The following is an 18,456-nucleotide window of genomic DNA, read 5'->3' as shown; positions in this document are numbered from 1 at the left end:
ATCACGCAGGGAAGACACTTGGGTTATGACTTCTTCTGTCTGTGCCCTGCAGCAAGACGCAACTCTACAAGGATAATAACAGAGTTCAAAAACAGGCAAGAACACACAGTTGAAACGAATACAATTCTATAATAGAAAAGGGAAAACTGACAATTTGGGAAACATTTGTTTGTGTGTGGACCGGTCACAGGTGGGTTATTGGGGCTGAAAGCAGAATGGTCATTTTGGCAGGAAAACAAAAAGAGAGAGCAGCACTGAATATTTGATGCTTTTCTGCTGGAAATAAACGATGGTGCTGAAAGATGAAAGCCAGAGGGATGATATATGACCATTTTAGCCACTATCAAAACAGAAAAATAAACTACTGTATGTGTGTGTGAACACACTTTGGCATGCAGTGCCAATTGTATGGCAGCAGCTCAAGAGACGGTGTGTTTGATAAGAAGAAGTGTGTATGACAAGGAATCAAAGGGAGAGGAAGCGTCACAGAGAAACCTTAGTTTTAACAACTGCAGAGTTAACAGAGCAACACAAGTGACTGAAGTGCAAAGTTCAAAGGAAATATGACAATATTTCATGAAAACCTGCACCTTAAAAAAATAAGCGAGTGAGTGTCAAGTCTTAACAAAGCAGGGCAACGCTGCCCAAATGATAAGACTCAGATCATATAACTGGTACAAAAGCAAATGCTGGTAAAAGTGCAAATTTGTTTTGCTATGTTGTCATGGCTGTTGTGTAGAAATTAATTGCATGTTTGTCTCATAGCCTTATGTTAATCTTTTTTTCTAGATTTCATTAAGATTCACCCCTTTGATCCATGCCAGTTGGGCTGGGATCAGTTTTCATATTAATACAGGGTTTTTTCTAATGGTCAGAGCTGACAGCAGGCTCTTGGATTACATCCACAAAATACCTAAAATATGTCACAAATGGGCTATAGATGTGTTCGGACCAAAAGAGGGTGCCTTCATCCACTTTATTATTAATGTATATCAAGGTTAGCAGTATTCTCATTTCTAAATCCAATTACTGCAGTGCCAACCTATTTCCAAACCTCCTTGGACAGGGCTGGTTGGGTGCCAAAGAATGTTTCAATAATTTAGTCATCCAATTTCGAAAGTATTGCACACAGATTCTGTATAACAGGACTTAAAAGTTAAGTTTAAAGGATCTCTATTCAATAGCCAGAGCATTAATATTGCATCAAACAACTATTTGCTATGTAAAGATACAGAGGAGTAATGTCGTCCTGAGCAGAGAATGAAGTCACTCTCCCTCAGTGTGTGTTGTAATCTGAGCTTCTCCTTGCTTTGTTGACATAGCCGGGCCGGCCACGCGTCCTTTCAGTGCATGTGAGCGTGCCCCACTGGCTAGCTCATGGCCACTGCTCTCATACGGCGGTTACAGCTGATACGCCGTCCCGACCGACAGCGTCGTCACGGAAGTGTTGCACCCACCTGCATCATACGGTTCCACCTCAGGTTAACACGGTTAGCTCTTTCAGCACTGTTTCCTTTGTTTTCACTGTAAGCGCAGTTAGCACCGTTAGCAACGAGCCGCCGGCTCAGATGTCGCCATGTTGAGAGCCGTGCGAAGGCAATAGAAATGCTCCCAATCTTGCATTTAGCACTTTTAAATCAGAGAGAGTCAAAACCTTTTAAACAAACTTGGCTTACATGTCAATCTTTTGAAATGCAATGGCAAGCACACAGTACAGCTTTTCTGATTCTTTTCATGTGCTGAAAGAGGCAAAGCGCTACCTCTATACAGCTTCCTGCAGGCTACCATATATCCTTTTGGACATTAACTCAACTGTCAAATAATCATATTAACTGGGCATACTGTGGAAATTAGGTTCCTGGGAACCTCTGGAACATGAAAACGTTTTAACTGAGCTGTTGCCTTTATCTGGTTATTCACAGTATAAACTGCCTGTAAAAGGACTGACAGTTTTAGAAATGTGGGGAATACTGACAAAGGTTTAGCAGGTTGGTCATATTGTTATTCAGATAGTGTAGTACTAATATAGCACCACTTTCTGCTAGAAAACACAATGATAAATATTTTAATTACCAAGCACGCATAAGAGGCAATGGCATGCAAAGCAGATTGTTCTTGACACAACACAGATTTATCGTGACTATTGTTGCTGCTATTGTTCACTTTTTATTAGCTGCTCTTTGCTTGCTTGTCCATTGTGACGGGTTATTCCCTTATAAAAGCGGACTGGTGCTATCTGTGCAGCTTAATACTATTGTTGTGACTCTTAGCTGTTGTTCATCTTTCACAAAAGACACTCATGATCGTGTCTCCTTTGTCTTTTGAAAGTAGTGGTTGTCAAAGGCTCGAGACAAGTATAGTTGCACAGAATACTGTATACACAAACACACACACAAACACACACAGTGTAGTACTTTGTCTATAGTCCACACACACTGATCCACACACACACACACAAGCACTTATGAATGCACTCACAAATGCACACTTCAACGTTTTGTCAATGGTAGGAGACTACGACCACAGTTAGAAAAGCTGTTTGTACGATGAGTTCACTGTTCACACTGAAACACCAAAACAGTTACAGGTAGAGGTGTTCAGTACATGTATGAACGAGTCTAACAACAAATCTTCAAACTGAACTGACTATACTGACCAAATAAGAACCTTTTAGCAGTGGAGCTCCCGTCACTGGTGACTGAGAGGCCGTGATACACCTTACTTCCTTGTTAAAAGCCTATTAAAGGGCCACAAAAGCCACAGAAACAATCATGATCTGATAAGTCACTCGTGAGTAATAGGCTGCTGAGCTATTAACCTTATGTGCAGTGCTTGTATAGGTTAGTTTTGTACTAAACTGAGCGTGACAGCAAGGACCAGAAACCGATTGAATGTACTAAAAACAAAGCGCCTTAGAAGGGTGATATGTTGATTTACGGTTGTATGTACTGAAGTACTTTTAAATGATGATGCAACCGCTTAGCTTAAAGGAAGAAAAAAAGAATGAACTTAATAGTCCGTGACCACAAATCTTTGACCTGAACTAAACAAAATGATTTGAATCAGCAAAGTGATTTGTGATTTCTACCATCTTGTCTTCCTTACCTTTAGTATGAAAAAAACAAGCAGTGTATTTCCTTCATAAACTTGGTAGGGAGGGAAGCAGGTGGAAACGGAAAGAGCATTTTAACAAACATGCACGGTTTCTGTGTTTGGTCTTAGAGTTTGACTCGTGGGCAAATCTAGGGTCTGAAAAGTGAAGCCAATGCGGAAAAGCCTTAAACTTGCATTCTTTCTAATATCCAGCAGGGGGCGACTCCTCTGGTTGCAAAAAGAAGTCTGATTTTATAGAAGTCTATGAGAAAATGAGCCTACTTCTCACGTGATTTATTACCTCAGTAAACATTGTAAACATGAGATTATGGTCTCAATCACTAGTTTCAAGACTTCTTCAATACAGCATGATGTGCATTTAGTAAATTATGGTCCCATTTAGAGACAAATAGACCATAAAGCAGGGGATGCTTTAGGGCGGGGCTACCTCCAGTCTGGGAGTTGTCCGGTCTAGAAGTTGTCCATTTTTTTTATCTTACAACTTTAACCCTTTCACAGTATGTTTTCAGTTCAGCGTTCAGTTGTACATAGCTCCACCCTCTCGTGTCACATCTGGTTCCAAAAGACCAACATGGCGAAGGCCAAATACCAAGATGGGGAAGGCCAAATACCAACATGGTGAAGACCAAATACCAAGATGGCAACAGCCAAATACCAATATGGTGAAGGCCAAAATGCCTAACTTGAGGCTTCAAAACAGCCGTCTACAACCCATTGAATGATGCCATGGTGACTACATCCACTTGTCATATACAGTCTATGGGTTTGACACACCAGCAACTCTTTCGGAAATCAATTCACTTCAATAGAATTGCCTCAATTGCTTGTGGAGCTTAAATAAATGTGTGTGTTGCTTTCACATTGGGTTCAACTTAGATAACATGCAAATTATCACTGGTGACCACTTGCTAACTTGCTTTCCTCTAAGCAGAGTCTAAAATTGAGATCCAATTTTATGTAACCCTGTTCATCTGAATAGGAAGCACCGTCAACTTCTCATTCGTATCCATTTTGCCTCCAACAAAACTGGCCACATCCAATCAAATCCAATGGTGGCCCCTGCACAACCCCCGAGTCACTACGATGTCAGTGAGCTTTGAATTTTTCCATTTTCTGGTGTGACCAAGCACTTAACAGGGTGAAACTATGTTATGTTGCCTCTCACTGAATTTGGGTTTCTGTTTGGCTTAACAACAAGTGTTATCATGGATACAGCTTAATGTTAAAAAGCTCCCCCACCCACAAAACATCATGAGACCCTGCAGGGGGTTTTCAAAAAATCAATTTTCAATGGTTGAAAACACCATGAAAGGCCAGAGTGAGGAAAAACAAAGCTGTTTTCAAACATATCCCCATTAGTGAACACTGGGTTCAACTGTTTGCTTGCTTTTGTGCATCCTAGAAGTCAGCTATCATCTGTGGCCAAGCTGACCATTAGACACTTATTAGACCTAGAAAAGCACAGCAACCCCCGACTGCAGAAACCAGAGAGTATGTTTGTGTGGTGTCCAGCCGAACTTAGTTTGCCTCATCACACACACCAGAGCTTGCAAACAGCTTTGACAAGTACACGCCGAGACACAACTCAGTAGACATAAATACACACACTCAGACACACACACACACTCCCCCTATCGCTCTCGTTGGGACTCTGTGTTCTGCCGGATCTCAGTGTGAGTCTCAGTGTGTGAGTCTGTTTTTTTTTTTCCAGGCGGCCATCTCTGCTCAGCCCTGCCATCTGTTCTCCATGCTGTGGAACGCGGCGCTCCCTCTGGCTGCAGGTGTTTTCACATGGTGGCAAAAATTGTCAATTGGGGTAAAAAGAAAAGCACTCAGGACAGAAGTGGTTCAGGATGTGACTCAGGCTGTTTTTGGGGAAAGTTAAGTCACCCAATGAGTCAATTTACAGTTTTGTTTTACAGATCTAGTGTGTGTCAATATCTTTGGTCCAATTTTGTGTTTTTTATGTAGCTAAAGTATATATATGTGCTCATATCTCCATTCAAAAAGGTTCAAGGTTTACTCCGAGTCTACCATAATGCAGCTGAAAGTGCTGATGTTTGCGTGTGTTACATTACATTCGGATATTTTTAGTAACTCCGAGGTGGCAGCTGTAATTAGGGTTCCCATAGTAAAGTAAGTGGTGAATTCATCCATTTTACAAGGCAAGGTGGAAGTGGGAGTGATTTTCTTGTTTGGCTGAGTCTGTATTTGAGGTTGTATGCCCTCTCTACATGCCAATTATCCTATTAACACAGCTTGCCACCTGCTAAGGGTAGACACTAAAAGCAACAGAACCGCGTGGGAAAGTTCTCTGCAATGACTCGGCTGACTGAGGGACAAGTTTTTGAAATGAAAACTTAGTTTGGGAACAATTTTCAAGAAGTACTTTAATTATACAGAGACTAAATCTGTATAATCTCATATTTCCTTTCCATCCATCCATTCACCACTGCTAAGAAAAGTAAATGTCCTTCTCCACGACCTCTAGCTCATCCTGGAGTATAAAATAATCTCTCTAGTGTGTTCAGCTCCTGGACGTGTCAAGAATACCTCCAAAATGAAAAAGCCAGGACGCATCCTGATCAGATCCCCAAAACCACCTCAACTGGCTCCTTCCAAATGTTTGAGCTCCTCACACTCTGCGTAAAGATTACACCCAGCAAAGAAAGCTCATTTCGGCCTGCTTTGTCCGTGATCTCATTCATTGAATCACTAAACCGTGACTGTAATGTGCACAGGTGTGGTTTGGAACGCAAGTCAACTGACAGGTTCAGCTTCCTCTTCACCACAACAAGCCGGTAAAACACCTGCGTCCGCCGACACTGCAACAAACCGACCACCTGTTGATGTTACCCTCACTAATGAACACCTTGAGACACTTTTCACCTGGGGAAGCAACTCGTTCCAAAACCGAAGCAGGTGATCCGCCGTTGTCCTGCAGAGAACCGTGGCTTCAGAGCTTGAGGTGTCTTTGTGAATACATCCTTGAGATCAGACTCCAGTGAGGCCAACAGATCCTGGCTATGCAAATCACCAACAGAATCATAACAGGGTACAATCTTGCATTATTTATTGCATCTAATAAATAAACATGTTATTAACTGATTTATAATATGAAAAAGTAATGTGACAAATAGTAAGTACGTTTGGAAGTAAGTGTATCAGGTAAGTTAGTAAGCAGGTAAAGGTTAGTACACTGTCACTGATCAGTAATGAATTGGCTACTGCCATTAACCCCTGTGTCTTTCAACTGTTTGTCTTTTCTTTTAATCTTTACACTATTATGCCGAATTCACACCAGAGCAGCTGCGAAGTGCGGCCTTTGGTGAGCTTCCGTGCAATGTCTATGGAAAGCTGCGGTGGATGCTCAGAGCTCAGCAAGCAGCGACTGTTTGATTCGGCGGCGAAGTGTGCCCAAACAAAAGTTGGGAAAAGTAGAACTTTTTGTGGCGAAGTACAGCCAGAGAGGACCCGCAGCCAATCAGTAAACAGATCCTGTGACTCCTGTGACATGTTGACCTGTGTTACAAAGGATTTCTTCCCACCTGAAACACATGAATATGTCTCCTGGTCACAGGAAAATGAAATTATTGATTATAGTACAAATTTGGTGTTAAATTTTGGTATTTTTAGATTGGTTTTATACATGTGAATGGACTGTTTTGTGTTTTGCCTTGAATTAATCAAATAAATAAATAGAAAATAAAGCATTTTGAATGAAACTGAAACTATAACGGTAAGTATTGTACTATAAAGATGTAAGTAAGTAAACCTACACAGTAGAAGGTAAGCAGACGGGGGGGTAATTGGTTTTCTGAGCTTGAAAATCTGTTAGTACAGTATCTAACATTGTGTGTTACATTTTTGAAATGTAAATTTGTGATTTTGATAAAAAGCTTAACATAACACATCTAATCAGTAGACTAAAGGCAGAGCCACTGGGTAGATATGATGGTGTTGGGTTGACTAAATCTGCATGGGAGAACAACACCTGGGAGTCTGGGAACGTCTCAGGTTTGGATCCAAAGAGCGGAAGAGAGGAATTACACACACGCGCACGCATATGTACCCACGCACGCACGCACGCGCACACGCACACGCACACGCACACACACAGTGTAAGGACAGATGTATGAACAAGGACATATTCATACACAAAAAACACATGCATGCGTGTGCACACACACTCACACACACACACACACACACTAGAGGTCCGCTGTGCCTCCCAGAACTCCCATCTGTTGAACCAGCAGTCCAGGTTGGTCTTAATGAGAAATAATGAGCCTTCACTAAATAACAACAGCTTGGATGGATTTCACCTCCACTTCAGATTTTATTAGAATGGCACGGACACTAGTTCCTTCTCCAAAATACAAAACCCATTTGTTTCAACTGAAAATAACATTTTATTTCCTTTGACTGTCCTTTTCTAAAGGCATGAATGATTTTCTTGAGATTGGCACATTTTGAACATCTTGTTATAACTAATTCATAGAGCAATCAAACATCAAGTTACTGACTGCTGGAGATAGAAAATGTTACTAAGGAATGTGTTTCAGGACATTGACAAAGGTAATTTTCCCACCATCTCCTTAATGAAGATATAAAAAAAGTATAATCAGATTTATCACTCGGCCTCTCTAAGTTATGAGCACAAAGCTGGATTAAAAGAAAGAAGGGAAAGAAACTCTTTCCTTCAAAGTTTGACATTTTTCTCTCATAAATCAGAGCAAGAATGGCATAGCTAGGCCTCTAACAGCTGGCATAGCTGTCAGCAAAAACACTGCGTGTGTGTGTGTGTGTGTGTGTGTGTGTGTGTGTGTGTGTGTGTGTGTGTGTGTGTGTGTGTGTGTGTGTGTGTGTGTGTGTGTGTGTGTGTGTGTGTGTGTGTGTGTGTGTGTGTGTGTGTGTGTGTACGTGTGTGTATGTGTGTGTATGTGTTTGTGTGGTTGTACAAAAGGCATCAAGTCAGGGAATCCAATTGGCCTTGCACGATTTCAAGCTGGAAGAAAGAGAAGAAAAGGTTGAGTGTTTGGAAAAAAAAGAAGTACACAAAAGAAACACAAACACACACACACACACACACACACACACACACACACACACACACAGATGAAAAGGTAGCGAAAGTCAGCAAGAGAAAGAAAAAAAAGAAAAGAAAGAGGCCACAAAAATGCATCAAAGTATGAGGTAGTCACGGGCAGGCAGATGGATTTTGTCAGGCGATGTTTGGATGTCAATCAGGATGAAAAGTTACATGGAATGGAAGCTATAGGTGCTGACACACATGCAATGTTACATGAAAGTGGACACATACATGTACTTACACCCACATGCTCACACACACACACACACAAATTACAGACCTTGTTGTAGAAGTCCAGCAGCTCCTGGTGGTTAAAATCAACAAAGACATTGTCCTGAACCTGGAGAGAGGGAGAGAGAGAGAGAGCGGTATAAGGTTAGAGAGGCATAAGACTGAGGGAGAGCAAACAACCTAACAAATACGAAAAATAAGTTCAGCGAAGAACAGCAGAGCAGAGGATAAAAAAGCAGCAATAAGAGCACATGCGTAAGAGTAATGACCAGGACTTCTTCTTTCTTGTGCTTTCTATAAAAACCTTCATTAATTATTACTGCTCTCTGGCCAGTACTTACTATCCTCTAAGTCGTATCCATCAGAGTATAAAAATACACTGAAGGCAAAGGCCCTGTCCACCAACTCATGGTGGGAAAACCCTTCACTCTTTCTCCATTCTGCTTGGCTTTATTTCTAAGAAAAGAGAGACTTGCTGCATCGCACGGTATGTAGCACGATGGACAACATATTGTTTCAACACTGACATCATCCCAATGAACACGTGCAGTAACTTTGCAAAGCATGCGATGAACGGTAATATAGAAAATTAGGTCCTCCGTGGAACAATATGGAAGCTATTTTACTGCTTGTTCACTTCTCTGTGAGTAATGTTAAACACACCCGGTCTAGTTCATCTGATAAAGCAGACTGATTCATTTAGCATGCGAGGGGAAAACACAAGCTAACAAGTTTCTCATGTGGATTTTTGCATCTGACTTTGAGTTAGAAAGAGTAGGGAAAAAAGAAACTAAATAAATAAGGTTAAAAATGCTACACCCATTATTTTAATGTATTTAAGATAAAAGAAAAAATGTCATGCAAAGCAAAATGAGGTACTCTTTCTTTCTGTAATTTATTCATCCCTTCTCTTTGTGCGTTCTTTTTCTTCCTTCCTTTAATTTGAGGGCTAAAGAAGTTAAAAACCCCATTTACTGCTGAAATTATGCCGTTTTATCATTTGAATATAGCAAGATATATTTGAACAGAGTGAAAAGAGACAAGAGAAAATAGTGCCGGTTATAAAGTCAGGAATTAAATACACTTTTTTTTTGCTATAAAATGGAGTCTTGAGTCTTGTGAAGCTGGGATCTGTAATTAAGACTTGTGAACACTGGCTCAATATTTTATAAGTTTGTTGAATCTATTTTCATGCTGCGTCAATTCTCGAATAACAATTCCTCGCAAGAAGTCTGTATCATTATGGGCTTACTCTACTCTTAGGTTCACCTGGGAGCCTTTAGCGGTTTCTCTCTCCTTTCTGAAAAGACTGCAGGCTTGACTAACTATCAAGGGAAGCGAGGTTCTGCAGTAGAAAAACCAAGAAACCGAGGAAATCACCGGACCGCTATCATCATTATCATCACCCCATCACAAACGAAGGCTCAACAATAATTCCACAGCGTGGATGGGGCGTAATGGCGAGACACTTTATCACACCCATCATTGAGAAAATAGCTGTAATATTTGAAATGTTTTCCTGGGTAACACAGACTGAGAAGGCAAACTAAAAGTGCACTCTGTGTTGTCAAGCTGAATGTTTACAACAGCGCCGAAACTGCCGGCACCAACTAGGAAGGCATGAAGAAGGACTGAATGAAAGACAGACACAAAAAAACAAACAAAAAAAGAAAGAAATCTGTGCTGAAAGTCACTAAAGCCACATGAGAGTTGCTGCTGTCTGCAGCTCTCCTCCCTGCAGTTTGGTGCTTAGTGACTAAATAGCGCTTTGGGGCTTGAATCAGTGTAACTGGCTGGCTGGTCGGGTGGATGGAGGGACTGGGAGGAGGCCATGTGTCACTGCAAATTAATGACAGAGATATTAATTAGAAGCAACGTTAAAAGTCCATAAAGGAGAGCACAGGGGGAAAATGTTATCTCTCGTCAACACCGCGACACCACAGCGCACGGAGAATGTAGGACAGCCCTGAGTCTAGCTGCGGCAGAGGCAGCGGCTCCAAGAACAGCCGGGCTGCACGACAGGTAATAAAACAACTTATTAAAGTGCTGTTGCTTGAATGTAAAGAAGATGCACATCAAAGTAGCTCTACAAGGAGATAAATAATTCCTCAGAGTAAACAAGGATGTTGTTTAGGAAATGATTTGATTTGGAATACAAATTGGGCATGCAGTTGAATTAGTTGAATGATGAACACACCGTGTGCTTCCAATAGCACTGATATGAGTCTCAGTTCACACCACATCTATTGATCTCCACTGTGACAAACACTATTATAATGAGGAGAAACCAGCGCTGCATAATCAGTTATCTGGGTTGATGGTCTTTGGTGCGCTCGGGTCACAGTAACAAACACCAGCCGAGTTGGGGAAAAGAAATAAACAGCAAACTGAGCCGTCTCTGTTATTGTCTGACAGAGGTGAGACAGGGGGCAACCGAAAAATGCAGTCTGAGAGCGGTGTGAAATGTGATGTCGATCAAAACTAAGCAACAATAAAGACAACAAACCAGACTGTAACACATCCTGTCTGTTACGCAGGGGTTGAGGATGAAAGTGTGTTTGTGCTTATGTGAATGTGAGACTGACGGCGTGTTCTGACAATGAATTTTCAGGTACTGTCGAGTATGTATGTATGTGTGTGTGTGTGTGTGTGTGTGTGTGTGTGTGTGTGTGTGTGTGTGTGAAACAGATAAACACTGTTTTGTCTTGGGAACATATGCACAAGGGTGTGTGTGTGTGTGTATGTATGTGTGTGTGTGTGTGTGTCTGTGTGAGAGTTTGGCCCATCCCATTGTTCCTCAGGGTTGAGATTTTACCAGGCAGTAACCCAACAAGGCTCTGACAGATCTAGGCTAACACTAATGGGGATAGGATGCATCATCCTCATCATCACAGCCCTATACCACCAGAACACACACACACACACACACGCACACGCACACGCACACGCACACGCACACGCACACGTCTTATCTGTTTCAATGCCAAAATCCTGTGTGTCAGGATACAGAAAACAGGATTAACTCATGAAGATAATCATGAATTCGCTTGCATCTGGTGTGTTCCATATGCACATACATGTTGGAGCATGTTAATACAATATAGGCTACACACTAAGGGAGATCCAACACATGAGAGAGAATAAACTAACAAAAGGAAAATAAACAAATTTCTCCAATAGTATCCCTCTATAACTGCTGAAATGTGGGACTACATGTTCTGTTGCCGCCTAATATTTCCACAAGGTTACTTGTAGAATTCCAGATGAGCCAACAAAGTCATGGAGGGATGATTGTGAAAGAAGCTCCGTATGGATTACAGCATAAGCCCTCAAATTCAAACTGAGGATACCACAATGTTAAGGAAATTCTGGTTTATTGCAAACTGGGTATTATTTTCATAGCTTTGGCCTTCGTTTTCATCAGTAATAATAACATTATACTTATCAAGTTAGTTTCCGTGACAACAACAGGACGAAAAACACGAGCAGCCAGGTTTTAAACAAAGTCCAAGGTTAGCCAAACTTATTTGGAAGAGAAAATCTATTGCCTCTCAACGGCTCTCAACATGGCAGCTAATGGTGCTAACAGTGAAAGTGCTGACAGAGAAAACAGTGTTTACCTGGGAGAGGAACCGAAGTGTGAGTGCTACACCTCCGCGATGATGCCGTTGGTCGGACAGCGTTATCAGCTGTAACCGCCGTATGAGCGCAGTGCAGAGCAGCGTCCGAGAGCTAGCCACTAAGGCACGCTTACATGCATGAACATGCACTAAAAGCACGCTCGGCTAGCCCAGCGATGTCAACAAAGCACGGAGAAGCTTGAATTACAACGCACACAGAGGGAGAGTGACTTCATTCTCTGCTCAGGTAGACATTACTCCTCTATATCTTTACACAGACAATAGTTGTGTGCTGCTATATTAATGCTCTGGTTATCGTATAGAGCACCTTTAAAGACTGACTTCCTGCTTCAACTGTACACTCACTGTAGTTATGTAATAATAGTCCAGTAATAATGTAACTTGACCTCACATAAATTGCAACAAAATCTATTTTACTTGCATCGTACCCCTAAAGGTATCGTCTTTGGCATATAAAAAGTCTTAAAGGATCAATATGTAAAATATCTACTTTATTACACGGCTGTGCTGAATACTTGATTCTGATTGGTCAATCACGGCGTTCTGCGGTCTGTAATTTCTGTATAACAGACTGTTGCTATGTATAACAGACCGTTGCTATGTGTAGCAGACCGTTGTTATGTATAGCGGACTGTTGCTATGTATAACAGATCGTTGCTATGTGTAGCAGACCGTTGCTATGTATAGCAGACTGTTGCTATGTATAACAGACCGTTGCTATGTGTAACAGACCGTTGCTATGTGTAGCAGACCGTTGCTATGTATAGCAGACCGTTGCTATGTATAGCAGACCGTTGCTATGTATAGCAGACCGTTGCTATGGGCGCAGCTCTGATGTCGGTGTCTGTTTTTGTGTCAAATTATTGATTTCTTCAGTAAGTAGCCGTGTAATAAGCAGGATAATGTACAGCTAGCGGGTCATTGTTGTGAAAGAATGACCGGCTCACTGTACATTATCCCTTACGTTATAAATAAATAAATGATCAAATATCCATGATATGTCATCAGATATTAGGGAAACATGCTAAATTGATGTACTGGCTTCTCTGACAACAATGCTACAGCAAATATGTCCGGTCTGGAACGTCTGGGTTTTTGTTTTTGGATCCGTGTGATCCCGTCCGCTGCCCATTTCAACATCCAGTTGCCACATATGAAACAAACTGGCACATAAACGCAGCCTTCTGCAGCCATGGAAGCAAGCAAATGGACTGGATCAACAGAGATAACGTAACATTAGATTCTACCGACCTGAAAATCCTCATATTTGAGTATTTGAGACACACAGCTGGTGAAGTGATTCCGACTATACTGCTGCTGGCCAGAGGCTAATGCGGTCGTGTCTAGAAGGTAACCCTCGAATTGCAGTCACACCGGAGGAGCAGACAGGCCACAGCTCCAATATTTTCAATTATGGAGTAATGTTGTATTTTCAAAATACTTTAAATACTTTCTCCATGATTCATAAAACATAAAAGATAAATTCATGTAAATACATCTTAAAATGGAGAATAATACACTTAGACACACTCAGACACAGTGATTTCGTAAGCCCACATACTCATTTCAGTATTTCCATAATCAAGTTCATCTTGTGAAGTTCACTCAGACCAGATCTGGTTAGATTAGGACCAGACCAATGATGTGATCTGAATAAATTCTCACCACTGACATACTGTATGTGTTGTTTTTTGCTTCAGTGCTTTTACCGCCATTGGGTTGACTATTTTGTTATTTAGTTTCCAGATCTCAGAAGTTACCGCAATGAACAGCTGCAGTACAATAAACCCAAATTTGCTTTTAAATAAATGGGTGCAGAACTGAAAACGTCGACTGTGCCTGAAGCTCAGAGAGCAACTCGTCTGGTGTCATTTATGGACAACCTGTAACTGCTGCACTGATGTTAAGAGGACACCAATTTTCATGATTTTAAGCTTTAAGAGGTTTCCTGAGTGAACCAATTGCAATTGATAAAAAAAGAATGACACGTTCAACAAGCGGTGCTTTTATCCCATCAAGTGTTTACTGGTGTCAGTGGTGTCAGTTCATATAAGACCGCATGTGTACGGCATCCAGCAGTGAGGTTTTCATACCATAAGGAGTCTGTGTGAATGGGGCTGGGTGGACTCAGAAAAGGCTCTCTTCATCAATTATTTGACTCAGTGCGATAAAGAATAGCTTGGATTTGAAATACTTGTCAAAGCAGTGGATTTCTTTCCCCTAAGTGCTTTACAGGAACTGCTTTTATCAAGTAAGAAATTCAAAGAAAGGCAGAGAGGGAATCAAGAAAAGGGAGAGAGAGTAAAATATGACAAGGGTGGGAGATTGACAAAAACAAAGCAAGGAGGGGAGAAATAGGTATGAGAGACGCAGAGAATGAGAGCAAAAGCAAAAAAATGAAAAATTGAGATAACCCAAGGGAGCTTTCGTAGTACCAAACAACCAAAAGCATCTCAAACATCAAGCTATAAAGAATTCACTGACAGAAGGAATTTGTCTTATATCCAGAGATTTAACTTCAAACTTAATAAAACAATAACAACAAAGCTGCGATAAATTCACAGAGAGAGAAAAAGAGACACTCTTTGTCTGCGTCTGTATGAAACCGTCTGCCAGGTGAAGCAATCTTAAAATATGCATGGCAAAGTCCAAACCAGACAGACACCAAGTGAAGCAAATCGGGCCCAAGTGTCAACAACAAGCGTCAATCAATCTTCTGCAGTATAGTCAAATGTCAAATGTCATGTGTGCTTGGGTGAAAGTTTGCGTGTGTGTCTCGGATGAAGGTGGAGAAGTTTCGGAGTTGTACCGTTTATGTGCATAGACAGCACCGCGTTTGAGATTCAAAAACGGTTCCGTATAGAAGTCTTATATCTCATTACATCTGAAGACACCGCTCTACACAACAGGGTGCTTTTATCATTATTAAGGAACATCATTATTTCTTTGACCCTCTCTGTCTTGATACTGCAGCTTTTATTTTATACTTAATTTGATATATATTGTCTTCACTGTCTCTTTTATCAAACCTCTCTTGTCTTTTGTTTTTCCTGTAGAGCACATTGTAACTTCTGTTATGAAAAGTCCCGTATAAATAAGGTTTGCTTACTTGCTCGCATGCATGTAGCAGATTATAGAAAAAGGTAATAATTAACTTTCATGAACTGAAAACGCACTGTGAAAGGGTTAAAGTTGTAAGACAAAAACACGGACAACTCCCAGACCGGACAACGCCGTGGTAGCAACCTGTCAATGGCAAGGTAGCCACGCCCTAAAGCATCCCCTGCTTTATGGTCTGTTTGACTCTAAATGGGACCATAATTTACTAAATGAACATCATGCTGTATTGAAGAAGACTTGAAACTAGCGATTGAGACCATAAACTCATGTTTACAATGTTTACTGAGGTAATAAATCAAGTGAGAAGTAGGCTCATTTTCTCATAGACTTCTATACAATCAGACTTCTTTTTGCAACCAGAGGAGTCGCCCCCTGCTGGCTGTTAGAAAGAATGAAAGTTTAAGGCACCTCAGCATTGGCTTCACTTTTCAGATTCGGAGATTGTCCACTGTTTTTACTAGTTTCTGCTAACGCCCTCTTTTAAACTCTTAATAGCCCTACTTGCACGGTGCTATGTTGGTGTAGGTGTGTTGCTTTTAGGTAGCAATCAGGAGATAAAATGGGGTCCAGGAAGACCTTTTTGAGCCATAAATCAATGAGTTATGAGGCTTTATCAGACACCAAAACACTGGACACAGTGATCTATAACACTGACACATATGTATTTTGACAACTCTGTAAAGTAGTGACGATAAACTGTTCATATTACAAAGTAATTTTCGAGGTAAGCGCTCTTGCATGTACTTGATTATAACGGAGTGCATTGCTGGAAGACATTGCTGGAAGACATTGCGTTGAGCTAAGTTCAACTTTTTTGTCAGATGAAACCTGCGTTGGTGTGCCAGGGGCCCTCTCTCTCTCTGTTAGGACCCCTGCTGGTTAACGGCCAACTGGTGCAGTGACTACAACATGATTACCCTCATCAGCTTCCTACTCTGCAAACGTTGTGTTTGTTGGAGCAACCAGCCATGTCAGAAACATCACAGTGGGGAAACGAAACCAGGTCCCATCAGTGGTCGACAAGTGTGTTTTTCCTCTGCGATAAGTGCCCATGTGGACAACCTAGACTACAGCTTGTCACCTCATCCAGAAATGATGTCTCTTTCACACTAGGTCTTAATTAGCAAAAAAAAAACATGATGGCTATGAAAAAACAACCCAGAACAGCTCCACCAGAACAGCTCCATGTCCTAATGGTAATTACACAAACTGTAAAGCGTGTTCATTTTTTTAGGCCTCAATATATTCCACTTGGCGTCACAAAAAGCACAAATGTTGTAATAAATATGCATTGATCTTTGCAGTATTTAAAATTAAAATGATATTTATGCTACCACAAGTAGCACTTGTGCTGCACTTCATCCCTGCTCGACTAAAAATGAATAAATATGAACAAGTTTGTGTGAAAGTTCAGAATAAAAAATGGATCATCCTGCTTTTCTGCTTATACTTATGACACCGGCAGCATTAAATCAGCTTCAAAGAAAAGGTTACTGTAATTTAGCCAGCTCCAGCGCTCTGCAGAAAGTTACATCGTAGGTCCTCTGAGACTTTGCTACAGGATGTGTCTGCTGTGTGACTATGAGCTCTTTGACAGTTTGTCCAGTTGGAGCTCTCTGCCACATGCCTGGTCGTTGACGTTTGCCTGACAGAGAGAAATCTTGACAGTGAAAGACAAAGAGGCAGAAAGAGAGGCGGCATGCATAGGAGGCTGAGCTGTCGGATTTTCGTAACCCCTTATCCCTCAACACACTCATAACAAATACACTCTTCCCTTTCCTGGCTGCTTTAATTTACACACACAAGAACATACTGTTCTTTATTCACATCATTAATAATAATAATAATAAAAAACATCTACAATCGTTGCTGTTATGCTGTTATGTTGCCATGGGTACAGACATCTTAACAAACACCGGATGACTGAGTGACTGCTGGTCTATCTTTCTATCTGGTCTATCAACTTGTCTGCATGCTTGACTGCTTCTCTGTCTCCCTGTCTGTCGGGCAGCTTACAGCAATCATAATATAGCCTATGTGTCATTACTGTTTGTCAGTTAACATGTCTGCCAACCTGTCTTACTCTCTATATTTGTGCCAACCTACATTCACAAGCTTCCCTGGCTGTCTGAGCTGCATTCTGCCATCCTGCTGAAGGATGATCACTGGAGGTTATTTTATGACGACGTGAGAAGGGTTGTCTGCGTTGTCACTGGGCATGCACGCTGGTGACAGCACAAATAAAACTGTGGCATGAAGACGGCGGGTAATATATTCCACAAACAAGGTAATTATGTGGAATAAAGTGGCATCTCATCATCACTAATATTACTATATTTTTTAATTTGAATGAAGTGAGATGTTTTTCATAACTCAACTGCTTTGCTTTTTGTATGCAAGTTCAGCTATAACCACCGTGAGAAACCGCACATCTGTAGCTGTGATGTAAAAAGAACAACTTATTGAGACGTTGAGCGAACGTGGGCACACTTTTCTTGTGTGTTTAGTGCGCTCGAGGAGGCATGCGTTTGTGTGTGTGTGCTTTTGTTCAGCTGCGTAGCTGTCTGTCGCTAAAAACAGATCCTCTGACAAACGCAGCTGTGCTGTCAAAACACAGTCTTTTAATGTCTCAATAAAGATTTTTTTGTGGTTGTGTCAGTGCTACAGGTGTGCTGCCTGCTCTTTTATGTTGAGAGCGTTTCTGTCCATCTGTCTGCACCTCATCAACACCGTTGAGGGTTGTCTAAGCTTGTAGCCACCTGATTCACTGTGGAGGAGGAAGAGGAACGCAGATGGGGAATTGGAGACAGTTCAAAGGTTCATCTGAGGAGAATAATGCAAACCAAATTGTACCGAGCGTTATGCTGAGTTTGATTAATATCTTTCCACTCATTATGGCACACTAAATCAAACTAAATGTAATATGTAATACTTCTAATATGTTCTCCAACTGTGTCTCATAAACAAGAAGAGGAAGGCATAAGAAGGCAATTACAGTATGCTGACTAATGACCCCAAAAACTTTCAAAATGACATGATCTATTAGAACCAGCATTTCTCAAACTCAGGCACGCTGCTGAGTATTCCCTCAGCCAGTCAGCTGACAGGCTATTACCAGTGTGTACATACACACAGTACAGACTATTAGCCTTTGGACTGGATTTAGTGTAAACTGTGATTAATTTGCATGCAAGTGGTCGGTGGCGGCTGTAATGAGACTTCTATCGAGGCCCCCGACACTAAACCTTTGTATTTCTT

General features: G+C 41.3%; 1 protein-coding gene across 2 annotated transcripts in view; it reads right to left on the bottom strand.

Annotated features, from left to right (window-relative positions):
* Positions 1-7,429: 7,429 nt before the first annotated feature.
* commd10 (COMM domain containing 10) overlaps positions 7,430-18,456 on the bottom strand; it is a 72,221-nt gene continuing 61,194 nt past the window's right edge. For both annotated transcript variants that reach the window (XM_074637398.1, XM_074637399.1), the window contains 2 exons: positions 8,487-8,546; positions 7,430-8,122 (listed from right to left, as the gene is read on the bottom strand). In XM_074637398.1, the coding sequence (XP_074493499.1) occupies positions 8,084-8,122; positions 8,487-8,546 (99 nt within the window). In that variant the 3' untranslated portion in view covers positions 7,430-8,083. The remainder of the gene's footprint in view (positions 8,123-8,486; positions 8,547-18,456) is intronic.

Source organism: Sebastes fasciatus, chromosome 6 (assembly GCF_043250625.1).
Source record: "Sebastes fasciatus isolate fSebFas1 chromosome 6, fSebFas1.pri, whole genome shotgun sequence".
NCBI lineage: Eukaryota > Metazoa > Chordata > Actinopteri > Perciformes > Sebastidae > Sebastes > Sebastes fasciatus.
The sequence above is the reverse complement of the archived record's forward strand: the minus strand, read 5'-3'. Positions and strand labels throughout refer to the sequence as shown.